A 26,176-nucleotide genomic window follows, 5' to 3' on the forward strand; every position below is an offset into this window, starting at 1 on the left:
GGCCTTACCTCACTGGGAGCAAGCTCGTTCTCAGCCTCTGCTCGCCAAAGCTTCACTGGCGGCTTTGTTTGAACTACCCCTCTTTTTGCCAAAACCTCTCGAGCCAAAGCCTCAAAGCTCCACTCCTTCACTGGCCCGCTCCTTTATTAAATCCTTGCCTTCCCTCACTAAGAAAATTAGGTATTGACATTGTATTTTAATTAAAATATTTTTAGTCATTGTTTTATATTTTTTGGCTCCTAGGTCTGGAAGGTTTCTTTGCAAGGTACTAATTACGTGACAGTCCTGATGGTTGCATTTGGATTACTCTGGGGCTATCTGTTGAGAATTAGGCCAACACAAAGTATATTTATTTCTACATGCTTGTCTCTATCAAGTACCCCTTTGGTGTCCAGATTCCTTGCTCTTGGTGCCAGAGAAGAGAAAGAAGGTAAATGTAGTACAATTGAAAGAAGATTGTAGAGTAATTTCTACAATCTACAAAACCTGTTTTGAAAAGTGTGCATGGATTCCCCACAATTTATGCAAGTAGATGACTGAAGTAAGCTTAAAGAAACATTTGAATGGCCTTCAGATATTTGTAAGCTGTTAGTCCCTAGATCCAGTCTTCCATTTATCCTTTTCCACAGGTTAAAGTGAAAGAAGGAATGAGCATTAAAAAAGAAAAGCCCATCTAGCATTAAACTTAAACTTAAAGATTTAAGACTGTGAATTTATAGGAGACAGAGTAATATAAGTTGGCAATGATCCACGGAGTAGTGGTGGTAGAGGAGCTGCAGGAACCTCTGTGTACATACACCTACTGATGCTTCTGGACACATCTTCAGTGATGTTCCTGGAATCATCGGGTGTTTTGGGTCTTTCAGCATCATACAACCTCCTCCAGGTGACCCAGCCAGGGCTGATCAGACCCCAGCTTGTGTCCAGATGGCTGGCTACTTATGACTCCATGGCTCCCCTCTTTTGAGCCACAGCCATCTTGAGGCCCCCTCTGTCACATCGGTGGTACTGCGGATGGCTCTCCTCTTCCTCTCTCCCTCGATGCCCAAAATGCTGAAGGCTCTAACTAAGGAACGGGCTACGAATCCCCTACAAGCAACCTCCACTGGGAGACACCTCGCTGTCCATCCAGCTTGCTGACAGTTGCTGACCAGTCCTGCGTACTTGGAGAGCTTCCTTTCAAAGGCCTCTTCCAAGCTATCTTCCCATGGGACTGTCGAGAAATTTGAAATCTAATACTCCTGGGCTGATGAAAGCCCTGGAATTGGAATTAATAGTGGTGGGTAAGTGAGGAGATGTTTGTGTGATTATGTGGGATTCTGTGATGTTTGGGATTTTATGCTGTAGTTGGAGTAGGAGAAATCAGTGAAAGGAGCAGATGAAAACTTCCAAGTTACTTCAAAACCAATCACTAGGAAATGAAAGAAAGTTTGTGGATAAGCCACTGTTGGGTAGATATAAATCATTTGTATCTAGCATTTTAACCAGTGATCTATGTGGAAATGTTATTCTTTGACACATTTTCAGAAAGGCCAAACTGAAATAAAATATTGCTTTTCAGTTAAAGTGCCCTTCATTCTGCCATTTTCACACTGCATTTTGTACTGTGCTGGTGATTTCTCCAACTGAGCTAAAATTTAAAATATAGGCTTATTGTTATCTAACAGGGTTCTAGTGCACACATTCATTGCATGTTATTTTTGTCCAAGGATGATGCAGTCCTTTTGATCTGATTCTCCTTTTGTTGAATAGGGGATGCGGATTATAGCAGTGTATTGCTTGGAATGCTGGTGATGCAGGATGTTCAGCTGAGTTTATTCATTGCCGTGATGCCCATGCTGATTCAAGCAGGCAGTAGCACTGCTAACAGGTACCTATATAAATAATGCCGATTGTAATAAGGTTACTTCATTTTCCTGCTCCAGTTCTGTAACTGTCAGCATTTTCCTAACACACTGGAACCTCTGCAGTGACCCAAGAAGATATCTGTATCTACCACTTGAAGGCAAATAAGGATGGACAATATGACACCTTTGCCCAAATCTGATAATTAATATAAAGGTAGACACTGTATGTAATACTATAATGATCTAAAATAATATTAAATTCTTGAAAGGAGAAATATTAATTCATCATATAGTGTTAATTATAGTTCTTGAACAAAACCTGTTTTGAAAAGTGTGCATGGATTCCCCACAATTTATACGAGTAGATGACTGAAGTAAGCTTGAAGAAACATTTGAATGGCCTACAGATATTTGTAAGCTGTTAGTCCCTAGATCCAGTCTTCCATTTATCCTTTTCCACAGGTTAAAGTGAAAGAACGAATGAGCATTAAAAAGAAAAGCCCAGGAAATGCCCAGGAAAAAAAAGATTAGAAAAAACGTTTGATGATGGCAGAATTGTGAAATGGGAAGTCCATGTTAGGGAAATAAAATACTGTCAAAAGCCAAGGTTCTGTGAGAGTCCCTGTTAAAGACCAAGAACTGCACTTGGAAGCAAGTACATAAGGGGCCTTTATATATTAACAATGACATATGAAATATTTTCTGATGAGCTGATTAGACTTGGAAAAAATTGTGTACGTCCAACAAAATATAATTTCCGTTTAATCCTTTAGAGGCTTTTTAAAGTTTAAAGTAAATTTATTATCAAAGTACATAAATGTCACCATTTTCAACTCTGAGATTCATTTTTTGGGGGCAATTGTAGTAAATACACTAAAAATAATGGAATCACTGAGGGACTGCACTCAACAGTATGCAAAGCAACTAATTTGCAATAAAAACCCAACAAACTACAAATAGAAAAAGAAACAAAATAATTATTGAGAACATGAGTTGAAGAGGCCTTGAAAGTGGATTGCTATATTTTCCTTTTCAAATAGCTATTTAGATATTTGCTTCATTGCTAGGCAGTTTTATATTCTAGACTCCTCTGCATTCAATGCACAGTAAATATCTTAATTCTTACGTAGAGGCAATTAACTTGAGTAAAATTGTGCTATGCTCTAGGGAACTTCACACCGTCACAGTGATGTACTTTGAAAGGGTTGGGTAAATAGAATCTCAGTGAAATTCCTTGATCTTAAAGTTTTCTCACATTCCATGTTCTACTAAGGGCTAAAGCCTGAAGATGTCCTTATTTTGAAGTTGAAGAAATGAGACCAAGTGTGGAATGGTCATTTCTCGTTGCATTATCTGATGACAAAATGTGACATTTTTTAGTCATTTAATAAGTTGCTTTTTCATTCACATGTCTAGATAAGCATTTCTTTACAAGTCTGGGTAGGTGGAGTTGTGTGATTGCTTCAATGATTATTTTTATGCTCTCAGAAGTCACATGATATTCCCTGATCTTGTGTAGAAAATATCACTCAGTACTTGGGCACTGGTTTCTTCCTTCAGCTGGGCAACTACTTTAGTTTCCAGTCTTCAGGCCCAAGATTATAGTGTCCTTAACTTAGCAGCTAAAGAACTATTTCTACCTTCGCCTCATCAGAGGCGCATTTCCTGACATTTTTACACTCCAAAAGGTGGAGCTGCCCCATTTCTTTTGAGGTTTCTTATCTCTATGTTGATCCTTGCATGATTTTGACTCTGCACTCTGTCTTTTCCTTGCCTCTTCTATTAACACCTATCTTTATTTTTCTCTCTGCTTCTTCACTGGTAGACTTTCTTTCCTCTTTCTCTGTTCTCTGTTCTGCTTTGGACATATAAACCTAATTTTGGTTGGAGCACCATCATTCTTAGATATCGCCTCTCGTGTCTGATTTCATAATGACAAACCCAATGAATCTGCATGAGTCAGGCACTAGCGTACTCTTGATTTATAAGTGGAAAGGGAAAGAAATACATTCTCTTGTAATGTCTGGCTTTTAACACTTACCTGAACCTATAGTAATCCTCCTTGTCTTGGAATGTTAGTCTCTCTGCAGCTCAGAACACTCCATTGTCCAGTTCCCTTCCATCTCTTCGCTCATCAGTGATGGCGCTGTTCTTCACCACTTCTCTGCCCTACTGAGATGGTGGAGTATTTCTCCCCCCCCCCCCCCCACCATTAGAGTGTACATCTCTGCAACTTTGCTTCCTTTTGGAGAAATGCAGTTTGCACACATTGCAGTAAAGATGTGGGAGATGCTTGGATGTACTCGCAGGAAGGCTACGGATTTAACGTAGGTTTTCTGTATGACACTGGGAAATTGTAGATCATGACTTGTTGGATTTCTTTGGCACACTCAAGCAAGACTGTGTACCTGCTTGTTTTTCCAGACTATTTTTATAAATCAGATGCTCAAATATTCCTCTCACATTGGATAAGGCTTTCTGGCACATCATCATTTGTACAGATAGATATGCACACAGACATTCCTGTAGGTCTAAAATATGTTACTCTCATTAATTCGATGTGGATCACATTAAATCAGATAATGCATTGCCCTGTAAGGACGTGAACTTCAGAACATATGGCTCTAGAATATAAAACTAAACTGATGATTGCTCTTTGAGAGACGCTTTCTCTCTGAGAAATGGTTGAAACTTACATTAAAAATCTAAATGTTATCTGCTGTGGGAAAACTGACAAAATTATTGTCTACATCGGCCAAAGAGAACTAAAATCAAGATCCAGTATCAGATTTAATAATAATATGGATGGTCCTGGCTGAGAACCAATGACGACATTTGTTATCCTCTGATAATATGATCCCATAGAGTGGTAGCAATATCACAAACATTATGTAGAAGTTGACCATAAATCCTAAACTTCTTAATAATTATATATATTAGTGTCATGCTTAAATTATTTTGGAATATGCTTTCATATTCTCTTTCTTGCCCTTCTTTCTCTACAGTGTAATATTAGAGCTGCTGAGGATTTTCGCTCTTATTGGTCAAGTTCTGTTTTCGTTGGCTGCAATTCTTTTGATGTCCCTTGTGATAAAGACTTATCTCATTGGACCGTTTTACAGAAAACTACACACTGAGGGTAAAGGAAATAGAGAGATAATTGTCCTAGGAATATCTGCATTTATCTTTCTTATGTTAATGGTAATTATATTTATTTTGATTCAACTTACAGCATTGTAGTTCACACATTGAGAACAGTAGAAATGAGTGAAATCTGTGATCTAGACCCATAGCTTCTAAAGTGGTCACCTAGAACCAAATGTTTTGAAGGATTATTTAATAAGTGTATATTCAGCAGATTTCAGGAAGGGCCTTGTGTTCAAATAGACCTCTATCAAAATAAGACATCCCACCTCATTGAGCAAAATCCACCACTCTGTAGGGAAAACAGTTTCGAAGTGTTTAAGAATGAAATAGAGATCAAGAAGACGTGTGGATTGGAAACTCAGAGGAAAAGCAGCCACTCAAGTTATCTGACAGATGGTGAGTGGAAAGCAACAGGCTAATAAACATTATATGCTCAGCTAAAGCTCTCTAGGGCCCAAACAACCAAGACCCAACCCTGCTGAAAACTAGCAAAGAAGTCAACTTACTAAGGGCAGTGTCGGTCAGAGTTTGCTGGAAGGAGGACTTTGAAAAACTCTTCAGCTGTGTCACAGTTCTTATTATGAACATTCTTAAATCCATTTCGCAGCATACTCTGCTCTAGCCACCACTGACAACAAGAAACCAAAAGGCCAACCAAACAAGATCTTGGGAGCAGACCACTTCCCTGCAGAAGTTCATAAGCTTGATGAAGAGGTACTTCATTCACAAATCATCAATCCTCTCCATGTTAAGAGAAGATGCCAGGCAATTTCACGTAATCACGACTTTCATCAAGAGTTTGGTTGCGGCAGAAGAGACTCCCTGCTACTTAGCAGTGGAAAGTTCATTGCCAGTATCCTGTCGACCTTTAACATCTCAGGCCAAAGAGCTGCTCCCCAAGTCGCATTGTGGATCCTGCCCTTCTAGAGCAGGGTTCCCAACCTGGAGTCCACAGACCCCTTGTTTGATAGTAGGGGTCCCGTCCATAGCACAAGAAAGGTTGAGAAGCCCTCATCTAGAGATACAGCAGACATAATTTTCATCATGCATCAAGAACAACAGAAATACAGGGAGTTGCATCAATCATTATATGTGGCCTTCTGACCATGAAAAATGTTTCTAATACAATAGTAGCTGATTCGAAAGTAGTCAACAATTAGCTGGATCCATTAGCACCAATTTAGGGCAATAAGAGATGGACATTTGAAGGTCAGTCTTGCCACCTACACCTAAATCCTATGTATGATACAGAATATTCTGGTCTATCACATCATATAAACATTTACAATTGAAGATTGGTCTTCGGTCTTGCAGTGACTGAGGAGTGAGAGGTGTACCAAGCCATTATTCTTATGCTGGTTTGAGGTTTTGCTACTGCTGATACCCCACAGTGCCTTGTGAATATTCTTTGTTTTGAAATCACAAAGAAAATAATATCTACAGATGCTTGTGTATGTTGCTTTGTTTTAAAATATCAGTTGGATTTGTTCCTGGGCTACCTGAATTAGCACATTAGTAAAACCATTCTAACCACTGACATTTGTCTGTTAATTGTATATGTCCCTAATGACATTACACCTGGACCAACTATGTAAGGGTCTGGCTTCCCAATGTCAGGAAGGGTGCTCTTGCAATAGGAGTGCAGTGAACATTCATCAGATTGATTTCTTGGATTGGGGATAATCCAGTGGTGAAGCAGACCCAGGCCTACAACCTCTTGAATTGAGACAAAAGAGAGGCAATCTCATTCCTTCCTGGATTCAGGCTCTGTGAGCTCTCCTGTCACCTGTGATTGAAGTACTTCAAAGGATCTCAGTAGAATCTGTATTACTAAAATATCAGACGGCCAGGAGATGAAGTTCCCAGAAGCACAGCGATGGACCAGATTGGCCAGCGGGCAGAGTTTGGAAGAACAGCGTGACCTGAGTCAATTTCTAACTAGTAAAGAAAGTAAGTACAATACCAGTCCAGTAGCTGCTGTTCCAGAAACAGGTGATAATGTTGATATGAGTGCTCGAAGGAAGCAAGAATTGATGAAATAACGCTGGTCAAGAAAAATGGTAATTCAATGAGGAGTGTTGTGTGGCTTTGGTGCAGGACTCTGTTTGAAGCAGTAGGGTTTGATGCCTTTTGTAGGAAATTATAGAATGGACATGCACAGGCATAGAGTGGGGAAGATATGTCTTGAATGACCCTTTTGGTGCAAGATGCCTGTTGTCAGAAAAATTGTGTATGCAAAGGATTTTTTGTTTAATCAACACTAATCAGTAGGAATCATTTGAGAAACAACACCTATTGCATTCAAACTGTCTAAATTGAGGACTATGCAGAGAGGTTGATGTTGAGGTAAAAGATCAGCTATGATTTTCATTGGGCAAGCAGACTCGAGGGCTGAGTTGTCCATTTCTGCTCTGATTTCTAATGATCCAATTGAAACTTGCAAAGTTGTACTGGGGCTAGACAGGATGGGTGCATGAATGATGTTTTTCCTGGATGGGATGTCCAGAGCTGGGGGTCAAATCTCAAAAGTTTGCTGTTCAGTATCAGAACTGAAAAGAGATTTCTTTTTGTCCATGGAGCAGTGAATCTTTGAAATTCTTTACCCAAGAGGGCTGAGGGAGGCTGTTGTTGGATGTATTCTAAACAAAAGATTGTTAGATTTATGGATTTACCAGAATTAAGGTGTTTAAGGTTAGTGCAGGAAAGTGGCACTATCGGTAAAAGATCGACTGATATCTTGTAGAACAGAGTTGCAGTCATCAGTGAGTGAATGGCCTATCCTGCTTCTCATGTTATACACACAATTAAGAATTGAATTCTTTTGTTTTAATTGCTGGGTTTATGAATAAATTGGACAAATTGAAATTAGTTTCAAAGAGTTTATATACTGAAGATAATACTTCCATAAATCTTTGTTGCATACTTTGTATTTGAAATTTTGAGCTCAAAGTATTGGACATACACTTTATTGGCCCCGTAACTAAGAACATAAATGCATCATAGAAAAGACTAGTCAATTCAAAAATGCAGCAGGACTTAATGTTCTCAAAATGTCACAAGACTGAGTTGCACATCGTACCTCAAAGTTGACATGTGGTGGTGAGTTGTGTGTCACAGGTTAATATTCAAATCTTGCAGCATTAAACATAGAGCAGTAAAGCACAGGAACAGGCCCTTGGACCAAACCAGCTAAAAAGTAAACTTTTAAAAAACAAAACTAATCTCTCCATCTTCCTCGTATTCATGTGCCTATCTAAACATCTCTTGAAAGCCTCTATGGTATTTGCCTCTATCACCATACCAGGCAGCGCTTTCCAGGCATCCACCACTCTGTGTAACAAACTTACCCCTAACATCCCCTCTGAACCTACCCCCCTCACCTTCAGTGCATGTCCTCTGGTATTAAACATTTCTATCCTGGGAGAGAGATACTCCCTGAGTACTATATACTGTTTATAATCTTCCAAACCTCTATCAGATCTCTGCTCAGCCCCTGCTGCTCCAGAGAAAACAACCCAGGTCTGTCCAGCTTCTCACCATAGCACATGCCTTCTAAACCAGGCAGCATCCTAGTAAACCTCTTCTGTACCCTCTCCAAAGCCTCAACATCCTCCTTGTAGTGGGGCGACCAGAACTGTACACAATACTTCAGATGAGGCCTAACCAGAGTTTTATAAAGTTGCAGCATAACTCGTGACTTTTGAACTCAATGCTTTGACTAATAAAAGCAAGCATTTCATAAACCGCCTTAACTACCCTATCAGCCTGTGTGGCCACTTTCAAGGAGCTATGAACTTGGACCCCAACTTGGAAATGCAAGTTTGTCCAAGATTAGTCATGGGAAGAAGATTTTCTTGGCTGCAATATTACCTTAAAAAGAAAATCAGAAGGAATTAATAAAAACTTTGATGGGCTGTTTGTTTCTTTGGCTTTGTTTATTAGAAATGTCTGTGATGTGTAGTATCGTTATGCACAAATATATTACTGCTATACCGTATACTAATACAAATAGAAGTGTAAAATTGTTATTAACTACAGACCTTTGAACCACGTTACACTTTGTGAACTTTTCTGTTTGTGCACTCCTGCAGGTAACTGAAATACTCAACATCTCCATGGAACTTGGTTGCTTTTTGGCTGGGGCATTAATTTCATCACAAGGCCACATAGCTACAGAGGAAGTCATGTACTGTATGGAACCTATACGGGATTTTTTGGCCATCATTTTCTTTGCCTCAGTTGGTAATTAACAGTGCTTTGTAAGGGGTTTAGAGAATGGGAGTACTACTTATAACTTATTCTTGAAAGTTATTTATTAACGGTCTGGAATTTAATATTAATGTAAAAAAATTATGCACGTGCTGTTTCCAATAGGCGAATAGTGAATGCTGACATATCTCTCCAGCAATTCTTATTTAATTATCTTACCTTTCCAACATACATATCATACTTCTGTGTTGGAATATCCTACTTTAATTTTCCAGTTCTGACTTTTTTTTCCCATTTTTGATCTAATAGGGACTTGCTTTTTTCGCTAAAGAGCGTTGCACAATCATCAAATCTCTTAGTAAGATGAACATGGAAACTTTTATAGAAGTGAAAAATTGAAGGGTATTAGAGTCATAGAGCACTACAACACATAAACAGGTCCTTCAGCCTAACTGTACACCTTACAAAGCGTTGGAGCATCAAAATCTATTCTTAAAAATGTGGCCAAGCATCCATACTGCTTGTGCTGAGATAGGTGTGTCTTCTGAAATATATATGCTGATTATTTTCTGCCAAAAATAGGGCAGCACAGTTGTGCAGCCAGTAGAGCTATTGGCTCAGCTCCAGCAACCTAGGTTCAATGTGACTACTGGTGCCGTCTATCTGGGGTTTATACATTCTCCCTGTGACCTTGCGAGTTTTCTCTGGGTGCTCTAGTTTCCTCCCACATCTGAAAGGACCATTATTTGGTAAACAGGACAATCTAAATTTCCCCTAGTTTGTACGTGAGTGGAAAAAATCAGGAGGGAGTTGATGGGAATATGGGGTGAATGTGAGCCACAACACCTCCAACGGGCTGAAATGGCCTCCTATGTGATATGGAATAGGAAACAGCAGGATATTGACTGTCACCATGAAGAAATGATAATGCTTTTTAAAGACTGAGATACAGCACAGTGTCATCTAATCTTACGTCATTCTTCCAAGAAAAGGTAATTATACCTCTGATGTGAACCTTAACAATATGATAGGGATCCACTTTCAGCTATGCTTTTTAATAATTTTGAATACTTTCCAGAAACCGTGTTAAATATGGTGACTTGCAACTTGAATTATAATGTAGCGAAGAAAATGTAAAATGCTCTGTGTGTTGCAAAGAGTATCCCTTAATCAGGAGGGCAGTGTTGTGGAGTCACCTTCAGTGCATGGTGGGGGAAGTGGGGAAACAGGGTAAAGATCTTTCTTTGATCTGGAGGGGCTTTAAGAGCTTCCAATAATGTAGGAATGTGTGGAGCCTCACTTAGTTTAGAGGAATGAGGTTGCCCCTCTGTGTCAGAGTCGTATAGCATGGAAAAAGACCATTTGGCTCACCACATCTTTGCCAACCAGGGCACCTATCCATATTAATCCCATTTTCCAGCACTTGAATAGACTACAAAATCTAGGTGAGTCAAGTGGCTGACTGGGTACTTAATGCTGTCAGTGACTCTGTTTCCACCACTCTTCAGCAGTGCATCCAGGTACTCGCCACCGTCTGGGTGGAAAAGGTCCCCCTCAGATCCCCTCTAAATTTATTATCCCTTATCCTAAATCTAAATCTGTGAATGGGCAATGGGGAGTTGTCCTGAGTGAGGAGCATCCCTTGCTTTGGGCAATGGGAATTCAAGGGTGAGGGCAAGAGCATATCCCTTGGTGTGGGCTCTGACAGAGGAACATTCTTGAGGTAATAATGGTGAAAGAATGAATCTGTCATTTGAGTGTAAAATCAAAATAAATGATGGAAACACTCAGCAGGTTTAATTAGGTTTATTATCACTGACATATGTCATGAAAATTGTTTTGCAACGGTATGATGCAATACATAAAAATACTTAAAATTACAATAAGAAATATATAAAATAAATAGTGCAAAAAGAGAATTAGAATTTATTTTAATCTTGCACCCATCCTTGAAAGTGAAGGAGTAAAAATCTTTGTGTTATGACTCCGTTGCAATGTACACACGTGTGAATTTAACAGTCTAATGGCTTGTAGAAAGAAATGGTCTTGTAGCTTGTTGATTCTGGCTTTAATGCTGCAGTAGCATTTGCCAGACAAAAGCAGCTGAATCAATTTATGGTTGGGGTGACTGGTGTCCCCAGTGATCTTCCAGGTCTTCTTTCTGCTGTGCCCAGCGATCAAAGTTGGTGCAGTTCCCGTACCAGGCGATGTTACAGCCAGTCAGGATGCTCTCAATGATGCCCCTGTAGAAGGTCTTGAGGATTTGGGGGCTCATGCTGAACTTACATAAGAAAATAGGAGCAGGAGTAGGCCGGCCCATCGAGCCTGCCCCACCATTCAATAAGATCATGGCTGATCTGTCCATAAACTCAGCTCCATCTACCTGCCTTTTCCCCATAACCCTTAATTCCCTTACTGTGTAAAAACTTATCTAACTGTTTTTAAATATATCTAGTGAAGAAGCTTCAGTTGCTTCCCTGGGCAGAGAATTCCACAGATTCACCACTCTCTCTAGAAAAAACTGTTACTCATCTTCATCCTAAATCTACCCCACTGAATCTTGAGGCAATGTCTCCTAGTTCTATTCTCACCTTCCAATGGAAACAACTTTCCTACTTCTATCTTATCTACCCCTTTCAAAATTTTGTATGTTTCTATAAGATTCCCTCTCATTCTTCTGAACTCCAGAGAGTATAGTCCCAGGCGACTCAATCTCTCCTCATAGGAGAACCCCTTCAGCCCTGGAATCAACCTGGTGAACCTCCTCCCTTCTTCAGTTGCCTGAGGTGGAAGAGACACTTGTTCTTTTTTTCCACAAAATCGATGTGTACAGTCCGTGTGAGATCTTTGGTGATGTGTATACTGGGGAATTTGAAACTACTCACCCTCTCAACTGCAGACCCATTGATGTTGATTGGGCTGAGCCTGTCTCTGTTCCTGCTGTAATCCACAATCAGCTCTTTCGTCTTTTGGACATTGAGGGAGAGGCTGTTATCCTGGTACCACTGTGTCAAATATAGTGAGGTAGTGACCATGAATTCATGGACTATTCATAAATCTGATGGCGGAGAGGAAGAAGCTGTTACTTAAACGTTGCAGGAGGTGCAATGTTACAGCTTTTTGCACTCTTGATTTTAGTAACTCGTTTGTTAGCATGAAAACCAGTCAGTTCTGCTCTTGGTTATCTATTTTCCCCATTCTTATGTAAGATATTCACCTGAAACTGTTTCTCTTTCTGCTGATGCTCTCTGACCAGCTGAATATTTCCATCATTTTTTTGTTGTTTTTGTTTCAGATTCCAGTATCTGCAGTTCTTTGATTTGCATTGAGTTTTTGTTTTTTAGCTGTTAACAAAGCCAGATTAGTGATATTGAGAGCTAATATGTAAACTATCATTTTAACTAGACTACTGATAATGATTTTCTACTTTTCATAGGTCTTCACGTGTTTCCAACATTTGTGCTTTATGAACTGACTGTCCTAATGTGCCTTACACTGACTGTGGTGGTATTTAAGGTAAAGTAGTTAATACCAGTTTGAGGAAGGCTGACAAAGCTTCCACTTCTCAATAGATTGACCTGAGTATTTCTGTTTCCTAATGTTTGAGTTTTTAGGATACCTACAGTTGCAATATTTTTCCTTTATTTGTTGAAATGCTTTTGGAATCTATGTGGTGTTAGTAAGCGTGTTTGTTGAAATCCTATGATACTTTGAAAGTAGCATGGTGGCTTTGTGGAAAACTGGATTATATAAAATTCAAAATGTAGAGGGGTACCATACTCCAGCTGGAGCTAAACTCTAGTTTCATAAAGGTTTAGCATAAGTTTCTTGTTTTTACACGCTTGTATCTGTTTATGTATTCTTATCTCTGTTTATAAAAGCTAGTGCTACTGAGCCTTTTATTCACTGTTTTCATGGCACATTTGTGCACTATTGCCCTGAGTTTCTAACTGCTGTATTTGTACTTGGAACTAATTTGTAAATTGTAGTTAAAATTAACTAAGGTTGTTACTATTTGCAGCTTCCTCTAACCAACCATCAAGTGGCTATGTTTAGTTTGACAAGTGAGCCTCTCTCTAATTTATGAGGAAATCCGGAAAGTAAATTAGAGGCACATTTTCAGAACCAGTGAGGTTTATTTTCACTATCTTGTATGATGTGAAACTTGTTGGTTTGTGGCAACAGTTTAGTGCAAAAACGTAAAATTACTGTATATTATAGAATAAATATTGCAAAAGAAAATAATGAGGTAGTGTTCATGTATTCATAGAACATTCAGAAATCTGATGGCAGAGGGGAAAAAACTGTTAATGAATGCTTGAATATGGGTCTTCAGGATCTAGTACCTCCTCCTTGGTGGTAGTTATGAGAAGAAGGCATGTCCTGGATGGTGAAGGTCCTCAGTGATGGACACTGCCTTCTTGAGGTATTGCCTCATGAAGATATCAGTGTTGCGGAAGGTTGTGCCTGTGATGATAAGAGTCTACAGCCTCACGCAGTCCTGTATATCAGAAGCTCCATAACAGGCTATAATGCAACCAATCAGAATGCTTTCTGCTATGCACCTACATAAACTTGTAAGGGTCTTTGGTGACCTACTCACCTACCAAATCTCCTCAAACTCCTAATGAAGTAGAGCCACTGACCACTTTCTTCATGGTTGCATTAGTATGTTGGGCCAAGGATCAATTCGCCAACATGATGGCACCCAGGAACTTAAAGTTCCTCACCCTTTCCACCACTAACCCCTCAATGAGGACCGGTATATATTTTCCTGACTTCCCTTTCCTGAAGTCCACAATCAATTCCTTGATCTTGAGTGTGAGTTTTTGTTGCAACTCCTCTCAACCAGCTTATCTATCTCCAGTGTACCTTCCTGTTGCCTCCTGAGATTTTATCAACAACAATGATGTCATTTGCAAATTTATAGCTGGTGTTTTAGCTCTGCTGAGCCACACAGTCGTGAGTGTAGGGACAGAGGAGCAGTGGGCTAAGCACACATCCTTGAGGTGCACCATTGTTGATTGTCAGCAAGAAGAAAATTTTATTATCAATCGATACTGACTGGTTTTGCAATGAGGAAGTTGAGGATCCAGTTGCAGGAGGAGGTACAGAGGGCCAGGTTTGAAGCTTGTGGATCAATACTAAGGGGGTGATGGTATTGAGTGCTGACTTTTAATCAACAAACAACAGTATGTTTTGCAGTTAGATGCTCTAAAGCAGTGGAGAGTCTGTGATACTGCATCCACTGTAGACCTGTTCTGATGGTAGGCAAACTGCAATGGGTTCAGGCCCTTGCTCAGGGAGGAGTTAGTTCTAACCATGACCAAAATCTCAAAGTACTTCATCATAATAGATGCGAGTGCTACTGGGAATAGTTGTTGAAGCAAGTCGCCCTGCTCTTTTTGAGCACCAGAATTCTTGCTGCCCTTTTGAAACAGTGCGAACCTCAGACCGTAGTATTGAGAGGTTAAAGATGTGCTTAAGCACTGCAGCCAGTGGGTTAACTCAAGTTTTCAGTACCCTGATTCTTTGTGAGAATTAACTCTCTTGAAGGATGTTCTGATATTGACCCCCCAAAACAGAGATCACAGGGTCGACAGACGTTGTGGGGATTTGCATGGGGGTTGTGTTATTCTCACTTTAAAAGTGTGCATAAAAGGCATTGAGCTCATCAGGGAGTGAAACATCACTATCATTTATGCTGTTAGGTTTCACCTTGTAGGAAGTAAATACAAACCCTAGCACAACTGCCATGCATCTGATTGCATCTCTAATTTCTCATGGAATTGTCTCTTTGTTCATATGATGGCCTTCTGGGTGACTGATCTTGAACGTCACAGATCTAGACCTCATCAGACTGTGAATCTCTTGGTTCATCCAGGGCTTCTGGTTTGGGAAACTCAGTATGTTCTTGAAGGCACACACTCAATGAAGTAAGTCTTGATGATGTCAATTATAGCTGTGGCGTATTCATTCAGATCTAAAGATGAAACCTTGAATATGGTCCAGTCAAAGCAGTCCTATAAATGCTCCTCTGCCTCTCATGGTACATGCAGCCAGGTGATCAAGCTTGTCAAAGTGCAGGCACGGGATGGCATAGTAAGCACTCTTGATGGAAGTGTAACAGTAATCGAGTGTGTTGGCTTCTCTGGTTCTGCAGGTGAAACATAGAAATAGGTGCAGAAGTAGGCCATTCGGCCCTTCGAGCCTGCACTGCCATTTATTATGATCATGGCTGATCATCCAACTCAGAACCCTGCACCAGCCTTCCCTCCATACCCCCTGATCCCCGTAGCCATAAGGGCCATATCTAACTCCCTCTTAAATATAGCCAATGAACTGGCCTCAACTGTTTCCTGTGGCAGAGAATTCCACAGATTCACCACTCTCTGTGTGAAGAAGTTTTTCCTAATCTCAGTCCTAAAGGGCTTCCCCCTTATCCTCAAACTGTGACCCCTCATTCTGGACTTCCCCAACATCGGGAACAATCTTCCTGCATCTAGCCTGTCCAATCCCTTTAGGATTTTATACGTTTCAATCAGATCCCCCCTCAATCTTCTAAATTCCAACGAGTACAAGCCTAGTTCATCCAGTCTTTCTTCATATGAAAGTCCTGCCATCCCAGGAATCAATCTGGTGAACCTTCTTTGTACTCCCTCTATGGCAAGGATGTCTTTCCTCAGATTAGGGGACCAAAACTGCACACAATACTCCAAGTGTGGTCCCACCAAGGCCTTGTACAACTGCAGTAGTACCTCCCTGCTCCTGTACTCGAATCCTCTCGCTATAAATGCCAGCATACCATTTGCCTTTTTCACCGCCTGCTGTACCTGCATGCCCACTTTCAATGACTGGTGTATAATGACACCCAGGTCTCGTTGCACCTCCCTTTTCCCTAATCGGCCACCATTCAGATAATAATTTGTTCTCCTGTTCTTGCCACCAAAGTGGATAACCTCATATTTATCCACATTAAATTGCATCTGCCATGAACTTGCCCACTCACCCAACCTATCCAAGTCACTCTGCATCCTCTTAGCATCCTCCTCACAGCTAACACTGCCGCCCAGCTTCGTGTCATCTCCAAACTTGGAGATGCTGCATTTAATTCCCTCATCCAAGTCATTAATATATGTTGTAAACAACTGGGGTCCCAGCACTGAGCCTTGCGGTACCCCACTAGTCACTGCCTGCCATTCTGAAAAGGTCCCGTTTATTCCCACTCTTTGCTTCCTGTCTGCTAACCAATTCTCTATCCACATCAATACCTTACCCCCAGTACCGTGTGCTTTAAGTTTGCACACTAATCTCCTGTGTGGGACCTTGTCAAAGGCCTTTTGAAAATCCAAATATACCACATCCACTGGTTCTCCCCTATCCACTCTACTAGTTACATCCTCAAAAAATTCTATGAGATTCGTCAGACATGATTTTCCTTTCACAAATCCATGCTGACTTGGTCCGATGATAAGTTGGAGATAAGTTCTCAGGGACCTCTTCAAGCTGGCCTGGCTGAAATCTCCAGTGATGATTGGGAAGATGTCCGGGTGTGCTACTTCATGAATGTAGATTGCAATGTTCAGCGTGTCCAGTTTGCCAGGTGTGGCATGTACATTGCTACCAGAATGATAGCAGAGAGCTCCCTCAGTAGGCAGGACTGATGACACTTGACTGCCCATTGTTCCAGGTCGAAACAAAACTGCCATATCTTTTTACAATGATGAGTAAACAATGTAGCCTGTGCCTTTACCTGCTGCCACTGTCTGGTCCATGCGGTGGGTGACCAGGTCTATGAAAAAGAGTACACAGTTGTCCCCAGTGTCCTCCTGGTACTGCAGTGTTGCTCTGAGGTCTTGTGCTTTATTTTCCAGAGACACTACATTAGCCAGGGAAGGTCTTGGGGCCCTGCACCTCGTTTTCCCTGGAGCCCTCCAAATCAGCTATGTTTTTTGAGACAATGGACAGCTCACCTGAGCTTCTAGCTGCTAAACTCATTTCCTGAGTGGTCTGCAGTCCAAAGTTCATCAGTTCTGAGGATTTAGTTCTTTTAAATAGCTTGAAACAATGTTACTTACTGCAGTGTTTGTGGCTGCAGATTTCAGCTGCAGTAGTTCCAAATGGGAAAATTTGATGATTACCTTAAGAGCTGCACACAAGAAATCATCTCTCCTTGGTGCCATTTGTATAAGGACATTTTTACAGCAAACTTAGGTTTTGAGTTTAAAACGATTTCAGAGAGTATATACTCAGTGGCCACTTTATTAGGTACAGGAATCAAACCCGGTATGGTCTTCTACTACTGTAGCCCATCCACTTAAAGGTTCAACATGTGCATTCAGAGATCTCCTCTGTACACCACTGTTCTAATGTGTGGTTGTTAAGAGTTACTGTCACCTTCCTGTCAGTTTGAACCAGTCTGGCCATTCTCCTCTGATCTCTCTCATTAACAAGGTGTTTTCTCCCATAGAACTGCTACTCACTGTAGAGACTCTAAACTGTAGAGACTGTTGTGTGTGAAAATCAGAATCTGAGATTTTCAGATCAGCATTTTCTGAGATACTGTAAACACCCCATCTGACACCAACATTCATTCCACAGTCAGAAGTCACTTAAATCACACTTCTTTCCCATTCTGATGCTCGGTCTGAGCAACAACTGAACTTCTAGAGTCTTGATCATGTCTGCATGTTTTTATGCGTTGATTTGCTGCCACGTTATTGGCTGATTAGATATTTGCATTGATGTACAGATATACTGAATAAAGTGGCTACTGAGTGTATGTTATCATCGGGTTTTCAAAAGTCCGTCTCCTGTTGTGAAATGCTGTTTGTTTTTAAGCAGTTGCTGATAATTTAAAAATACAGGTCATGTACAATACAATGAAATGACCTAGAGTGTTTAAAATCATTGAGGACAGTGCGTAAGTGATGGTGTTAATGCATTTTTAATTTTTTTTCTCACTTCTAGTTTATCTTAGCAGTTCTTGTCCTCTCTCTGATTCTCCCAAGAAACAGCAGGTACATCAGATGGATAGTTTCTGCTGGCTTAGCGCAAGTCAGTGAGTTTTCCTTTGTTCTGAGTAGTCGGGCCCGTAAGTCAGGGATTATATCTCGAGAGGTAGGTTATTTTTTAATTGTTCAGTATCAGTTTAAGTGTTGGAATAATGTATTGGGATAATTCTGCCACAAAACCTAAAATAAAGCAGATACCATCTTCTTTCTCTACAGGTGTACCTTCTCATTCTCAGTGTCACTACTTTAAGCCTTTTACTTGCCCCTGCATTGTGGAGAGGAGCAATTTTGAAATGTGCACCAAAACCAGACAGGCGATTGACCACGTGATTATGGTCCATTCACCTCACTTGTTAAATGTTGGAGATCGCTGCCTCCTGCTGTTCTCAAAGTCTCCTTAAGAGACTTCTAGTAGAAAGCTGTACCAATAGAAGTATGGAATTTGGTTTCCCTGGCTTTAAGGTGACAACTGGAAAGGCAAAGGTCACTTTGAACCTACTGCTGGAACATTTCATACCGCTTCATATTCCTCATATTCAAATAAAGAAATGGACTTTTGGAGCAAAATTACACTGAAATGTGCTGAACTTTATAATATACTTTGTGGAATACCGATTAAGGGAAGCAAGAAGACATATTTTTGATAAGTATGTATTAATTTTTAGGTGCTGGTGATGTTTTCATTGGGAGGTGGCAGATCTACATTCATCCACTCAGTGTACATTCCAGACTGGCTTAAATTCATATTCCAGAGGCTTTTTGAACTACTTGAATTTAAAGTTGTTGCCTGTATCATGACTAATCGCTACCTAATTGTCTGCCTTGATTACATTTCAAAAGATATCCTTCAGGTCTCTCTATAACTTACTACTTCTATCTATTGCTACCTATAGTGTATGCTTAATTTAATGTATAATTGTCTCCCAAAGTCCTTACTAGTCATTTCCAAATTCTGTGAAGAGCTGATGGCCTGGTATAGACATCTAGGAATACTGCTGTTTGTATCTCACTAATTGATAAACAGTTCCATTACCCCAACTTTCTGAGTCCTGTCATCTAACCTGTTTATGACTCAATATAGTGAGGCTTATTGTGAAATCCATACATTGCAAAGTTCCATGCAAAGGAGCCCTTTTTGACAAACGTAGCTAACTTTTATAGAGTCACAGAAACAGGCCCTTTGACCCATCTAGTCTGTGCCAAACCATTAATCTTCCTAGTCCTGTCAACTTGCACCTGGACCATAGCTCTCCATAGCCTTCCCATCCATGTACCCGTACAGATTTCTCTTGAATGGTGAAAACAAGCTCGCATCCACCACTTGCTGTGGCAGCTCATTCCACACATTCACCACACTCTGAAGAAGTTCCCTCTCGTGTTCCCCTTAAAATTTCACCTTTCACCTTTAACCTATGACTTCTAGATGTAGTCCCACCCAAACACGGTGGAAAAAGCCTGCTTGCATTTACCCTATTTATACCCCTCAGAGTTTTGTATACCTCCATCAAATCTCCCCTCGATCTTCTACATTCTAGGGAATAAAGTCCTAACCTTTGTAGTCTTTCCCTATAATTCAGGACCTCAAGTCCCAGCAATATCCTTGTAAATTTTCTCTGCACTCTTTCAATCTTTCCTGTAAATACAAAAGGTGTCCAAAAGTGCGCACAATACTCCAAGTTAGGCTTCACCAATGTCTGATACAATGTCCCATCTCCTGTACTTAGTACATTGATTTATGAAGGCCAATGTGACAAAAGCTTGCTTTATGACCTTATCTACCTAAGACACCACAGTCAAGAAATTATGGATCTGCATTCCCAGATCCCTTTGTTCTACCGCATTCTTCAATGCCCTATCATTCACTGTGTAAGACCTACTCTGCATTGATCTTCCCAATCTCATACTTGCCTGCATTAAATTCCATCCGCCATTTTTAAGCTCATTTTTCCAGCTGGTACAGATCCCACTGCATGCTTTGATCATCTTCTTCACTGTCCACTACACCCCCAATCTTGGTGTCATCCACAAATTTGCTAATCCAGCTTATCCCATTATCATCTAGATCATTGATATAGATGACAAACAACAAAGGACACAGCACTGATCCCTGCAACGCGCCAAGAGTCGCGAGCCTCTATTTAGAGAGGTAACCATTTACTACCACTCTCTGGCTTCTCCCATGAAGCCAATGTCTAATCCAATTTCCTACCTCATCCTGAATGGCAAGAAACAGAACCTTCTTGACTAACTTCCCATGTGGGACCTTGTCAAAGGCCTTGCTAAACAACATCCACTGCCTTTCCTTCATCAAATTTCCTGCTAACTTCCTTGAAAAACTCTGAAGATTGGTTAGTCAAGACTTAGCAGGCACAAAGCCAACTTGACTATCCCTAATCAGTCCCTGTTTATTCAAATACTTATATATCCATTCCCCAAGAATACCTTCCAATAACTTTCCCACTCCTGCTGTCGGGCTCACTGGCCTGTAATTTCCTAGTTTATTCTTAGAACTGCTCTTGAAAGCGGAACAACATTAGCTACCCTCAAATCCTCTGGCATCTCACCCATGGCTAAATATGTTTAAAATATTTCTGCTGGAGTCCGGGCAATTTCTGCACTAACCTCCCACAGGATCCAGGGGACACCTTGTCAAGCCCTTGGGATTTATCCACCTAATTTGCCTCAAAACACCTCCTCTTCTGTAATCTCTAAAGGGTCCATGAGTTTGATGCCACTTTGCCTCACTTCCACCTCTCGAGTAAATACAGATGCAAAATATCCATTTAAAATCTCCCCCTCTCTTTTGTCCCGCTTGGTGGCTCAATAATATCAGAGCCGGACTTCGGAGCGAAGGTTCCCAAGTTCGAATCCAAGTCGGGTTGAGCGTCGAGCTAGCAACTCGGCCTCGTAAAAACACAAATAGCTTGCTACGGAAACACCATCATGATGGTGCCCCGATATCTCCACTGCTGAGTTAAGGGCTCTTCTTCTTCTTCCTCTCTTTTGGCTCCATGCAAAGATTACTGCAATGATCTTCCATAGGACCAATTTTGTCCCTTGCTACCCTTTTGCTCTTAATTTATCTGTAGAAGCCCTTAGGATTCTCCTTCACCTTCTTTGCTAGAGCAACTTGTGCCTTCTTTTAGCCCTCCTGATTTATTTCTTATGTGTTCTCTTGCATTTCTTTTACTCCTCAGTACCTCATTTCTTCCTGCTATGCACCTCCTCTTTCCCAAGCAGAGCATTAATATCTCTCAAACCAGGGTTCCATAAACCTTGTATCCTCGCCTTTTATTCTGACAGGAACATAAAAACTCTGTACTCTCAAAGTTTCACTTTTGTAAGCCTCTCACTTACCAAGTACACCTTATCAGAAAACAGCCTGTTCCAATCTACACTTGCCAGATCCTTTCTAATACTATCAAAACTGGTTGGTATTGATCGGAATCTTAACTGGAAGACCAGACCTATCTTTTTTCCCAAATTTACTTTGAAACTAATGGCGTTATGATCACTAGATGCAAAGTGTTTCCTTACACAAACCTCTGTCACCTGCCCTGTCTCATTTGCTAATAGGAGACCTAGTATCACACTCTCTCTAGTTTGGACTTCTGTGTGCTGATTAAGGAAACTTCCTTGAACACGTTTGATAAACTCTTTCTCATCCAGCCCTTTTCCAGTATGGGAGTCCTAGTCAATGTGGAAAGTTAAAATCATGTACTTTCACAACCTTGTTTCATGCAACAGTCTGCAATCTCTCTCTAAATTCCGCTGTTGGGTGGTGTATAATGTAATAACATTTATGTGGGCTATACCTTTTTTATTCCTCAGTTCTACTAATAAAGCCTCACTCGATGAGCCCTCTAGTCTGTCCTGAGCACTGCCATGATATTTTCTATACAAGTAATGCCACCCCTCCTGCTCTGTCACTGCTAAAACAATGGAACTCCAAAATACTGAGCTGCCAGTCCTGTCCCTCCTGTGACCAAGTCTCACTAACGGCTACAATACCATAATTCCACGTGTTGATCCATACCCTAAGCTCATCCATCTTTCCTACAATACTCCTTGCATTGAAATATACGCAGCACAGGATATTAGTCCTACCTTTTGATTCCTGACTTTGTATGTAGGAGTTATAACATCTTTCTCCACAACCACTCCACCGTGTTCTGGCACTCTGATTCCCATCCCCATGCAGCTCTAGTTCAAACTCACCCCCCCCCCCACCCCCAATGTAGCATAAGCAAACCTTCCCACAAGGATATTGTTCCCCTGAAGTTCAGATGCAAACAAGTCTCAACTTCCCTGAAAGAGAGCCCAATGGTCCAAAAATCTGAACCCCTCCCTCCTGTACCGTCTCCTTAGCCATGTGTTAAACTGTATGATCTTCCTCTTTCTGGCCTCACTAGCACAGGTAGCAATTCTGAGATCGCAACCGTGGATGGCCTGACCTTTAACTTAGTACCTAACTCCCTGAACTCACTTTGCAGGATCTCATCACCCCTCCTACCCATGTCATTGGTACTGATGTGGACCATGACCTGTGGTTGTTCACCTTCCCACTTAAGAATGTTGTGGACCTGGTCTGAAATATCCCTGACCTGGCATCCGGGATGCAACATCTTGGAATCTTGTTCTCAACCACAGAACCTACTTTCTGTTCACAGAACCAACAAATTCCCCTGTCACTTCAGCTCACTTCTTCAAATTCCCCTATCACTTCGGCTCACTTCAACAAATTCCTCATCACTTCAGCTCACTTCTTCTTCTTCTCCCACCCCCGCCCCCCCACTTCCCTTCTGAGCCACAGTGTCAGGCTCAGCTGTTTTGTTTCTTGGTACAGTTTTTAAACATCTTGACACACAGTTACCACAATTCAAGGCTGTGTGAAGTTGGAGTGCAGATGGGGCAGGGAGATGCCACCTCCTACCTGACCGCATTCATCCACTGTGTCTGAATGGTTACTTTAGACAGATTTCTAGTCATCATTCCAAATGAGATCTAGCTCATCCACCCCCCCCCCCATCACCATCTTACCTTAGTAATGAAATAATATTTCATTATTTGGGCCACACCGTTTTTTGTTAATTGAGAAATACAGAGGGGCTGCACTCTGTGCAGTATTTATTGAATCTACACTCATCCAGGCAAGGAGAGAGTGTACCTTTACCTTTTGGACATGGTAAAATTAAACACATGCACTGAAGTTATTTCACAATGTGTCTTAGACAGTGCCACTGGTTCCATATCATGGCGTGTTTTCTGCAGTGTAAAGATCAGAACACTTCAATAGAACAATCTGCTGCACTATGCAAAAGAAAACCCAATTGTCTCAGTTTTGTTCAAGCATGATCGCTCATTCTCAAGTCCATAAGACTATAAGACAAAGAAGCAGAAGTCGGCCATTTGGCCCATTGAGTCTGCTCCGCCATTTTATCATGAGCTGATCCATTCTCCCATTTAGTCCCACTCCCCCGCCTTCTCACCATAACCTTTGATGCCTGGCTACTCAGATACCTATCAATCTCTGCCTTAAATACACCCAATGACTTGGCCTCCACTGCCGCCCGTGGCAACAAATTCCATAGATTCACCACTGTCTGACTAAAAAAAATTTCTTGGCATTTCTATTCTGAATGGGCGCCCTCCAATCCTTAAGTCATGCCCTCTCGTACTAGACTCCTCCATCATGGGAAACAACTTTGCCACATTCACTCTGTCCATGCCTTTCAACATTCGAAATGTTTCTATGAGGTCTCCCCTCATTCTTTTAAACTCCAAGAGCGGACAAACGTGCCTCATATGTTAACCCTCTCATTCCTGGAATCATTCTAGTGAATCTTCTCTGTACCCTCTCCAACTTCAGCACATCCTTTCTTAAATAAGGAGACCAAAACTGCCCACAGTACTCCAAGTGAGGTCTCACCAGCGCCTTATAGAGCCTCAACATCGCATCCCTGCTCCTATACTCTATTCCTCTAGAAATGAATGCCAACATTGCATTCGCCTTCTTCACTACCGACTCAACCTGGAGGTTAACCTTAAGTCCTGTACGAGGACTCCCAAGTCCTGTTGCACTTCCGAACTTTGAATGCTTTCCCCATTTAAATAATAGTCTGCCCGTTTATTATTTCTGCCAAAGTGCATAACCATACACTTTCCAACATTGTACTTCATTTGCCACTTCTCTGCCCATTCTTCCAATCTATCCAAGTCTATTCTTGTTCTCCTACAAAAAGTGTCACTCCTCAGAACTTTAAAGGTAAGCTGTTGCTTGACTTATTCCCACCAGATTTACTGATTTCACTCTGCCTTCTGTATCTGGTTTCTGTGTCACTGTCTGCATTGTGCTCCTTCATATCACCACCTGGACAAAACCCATATAATATCATCGTTGAAGAACAGGTCAGGGTTTGGGTACCTTTTGGCAATACAAACCCCTTGTACAGTGTATAACCCACAAGTCAGAAGTGTGATGGAATACTCCCTCCTTGCCTGGATGAGTGCAGCTCCAACAAAAACTCATTAAGTTTTACATTACCAGAATAAAACCTGCAAGGCAGATAGGAGCCCCTTCCATCACCCAAGACAATGTTATTTCACCAGCTGACACTGCAGTCGACAAACTACAATTACTTATCCAGGCTACTCCCGCAGCCACAAACTCTGTCAACCAAGGCCGAGGGCCACAAGTGAATTGGAACACAAACTCTGCAAAGTCCTTGCTAAGTTGCACATCATACTTATTTGAAAGTCAATAGTCCTTCATTGCACTGGATCTAAATCGTGTACCTGCAACATTAACTGTAGTAGCACCTTGGACCAGGACAGCAGAAGTTCAGGAAGATAGTTCATCACCACCTTGAGGATGATAAGGGATAGGCAATAAACACTGACTCTGCCACTGAAGCACAAATACCCCAGAAAAATAAAATTCCATTTAAGAAAGAAATCCTAAAATTGCTGCTTCTGCAAATTGATATTTCTTTGGATTTTGTTTTTAAGAGTTTTACTTAAGAATTATCAAGAATTTAACTGCCATTTTTTGAATTATAGCATCCAGTTTCCTAATACTGGGCTGAATTTGCAAGGAATTTCCACAGTTCTTCTGACTGCTTGCTGGAAGAAATCCTGGGTGCACTACATTTAAGATATTGATAAGGTTAAAACAAAACTGAGTGGGAAAATCTAGGAATAATTGTTTTTACTTGGAGGGTAGGAAATTGTCATCAGTAATGGTTTGCATTTTCATTTTGAATATATGTGAAGAGGCACAACCTGCTATTAATTTAGAGCATTGTAGAACTTTAACAAATAATAGAAATATAATGAAACCATTTGAGTCATTGCATATTTATATCATGTATTGGCTATCACTGTGATGTCTGTTCCTTTTAACAATTCTTGAAATAAAGGTAAGATTAATAATTTTACACTTTACATCACTTTGTTCATCTCTAAGTGTAGCTTTAATGTAGCTCTTTAATATTAAAACACAAGCTTGGTTAATTTATCAATTGGGCATGAGGTTGAGGTTTTGGAGAGCATGCAGAAGAGGTTTACCAGTACGCTGCCTGGATTAAAGGGCATGTGCTGAGACAAATGGTTGGACAAACTTGGGTTGCTTTCTCTGGTGCAGTGAAGGCAGAGGGGAGAGTTGACAGAGGTTTATAAGATTATGAGAGGCATAGATAGAGTTGTCAGAGAATATGTGTTTCCTGGGGTTGAAAAGGCTTAGACCAGAGGGCATGCATTTAAGGTGAGAAGGGGTAAGTTCAAAGGAGATGTGACGGGCAAGTTGTTTTTGTCACAGAGTGGTGGGTGACTGGAATGCACTGCCTGGGGAGGTAGTACAGGCGGATACCCTAGGGGCTTTTAAGAGATGTTCAGATAGGTACATGAATGTGAGGAAAATAAAAGGATATGGACATTGTGTAGGGAGAAGGGATTAGTTTG

The 26,176-nt window shown here is 40.9% G+C and overlaps 1 protein-coding gene across 9 annotated transcripts in view; it reads left to right on the top strand.

The window, feature by feature from the left end:
• tmco3 (transmembrane and coiled-coil domains 3) overlaps nucleotides 1–25,653 on the top strand; it is a 62,392-nt gene extending 36,739 nt beyond the window's left edge. For 7 of the 9 annotated variants that reach the window (XM_072260854.1, XM_072260853.1, XM_072260855.1 and 4 more), the window contains exons 7-13: nucleotides 244–430; nucleotides 1,753–1,870; nucleotides 4,853–5,048; nucleotides 9,086–9,236; nucleotides 12,640–12,719; nucleotides 18,174–18,323; nucleotides 18,412–25,653. In XM_072260854.1, coding sequence (XP_072116955.1) covers nucleotides 244–430; nucleotides 1,753–1,870; nucleotides 4,853–5,048; nucleotides 9,086–9,236; nucleotides 12,640–12,719; nucleotides 18,174–18,323; nucleotides 18,412–18,618 — 1,089 coding nt within the window. In that variant the 3' untranslated portion in view covers nucleotides 18,619–25,653. Of the gene's footprint in view, nucleotides 1–243; nucleotides 431–1,752; nucleotides 1,871–4,852; nucleotides 5,049–9,085; nucleotides 9,237–12,639; nucleotides 12,720–18,173; nucleotides 18,324–18,411 lie in introns of those variants that run through there. The other 2 variants (XM_072260860.1, XM_072260861.1) reach the window with 2 other exon arrangements.
• Nucleotides 25,654–26,176: the final 523 nt, after the last annotated feature.

The sequence above is a fragment of the Mobula birostris genome, chromosome 6 (genome assembly GCF_030028105.1).
Source record: "Mobula birostris isolate sMobBir1 chromosome 6, sMobBir1.hap1, whole genome shotgun sequence".
Taxonomy (NCBI): domain Eukaryota; kingdom Metazoa; phylum Chordata; class Chondrichthyes; order Myliobatiformes; family Myliobatidae; genus Mobula; species Mobula birostris.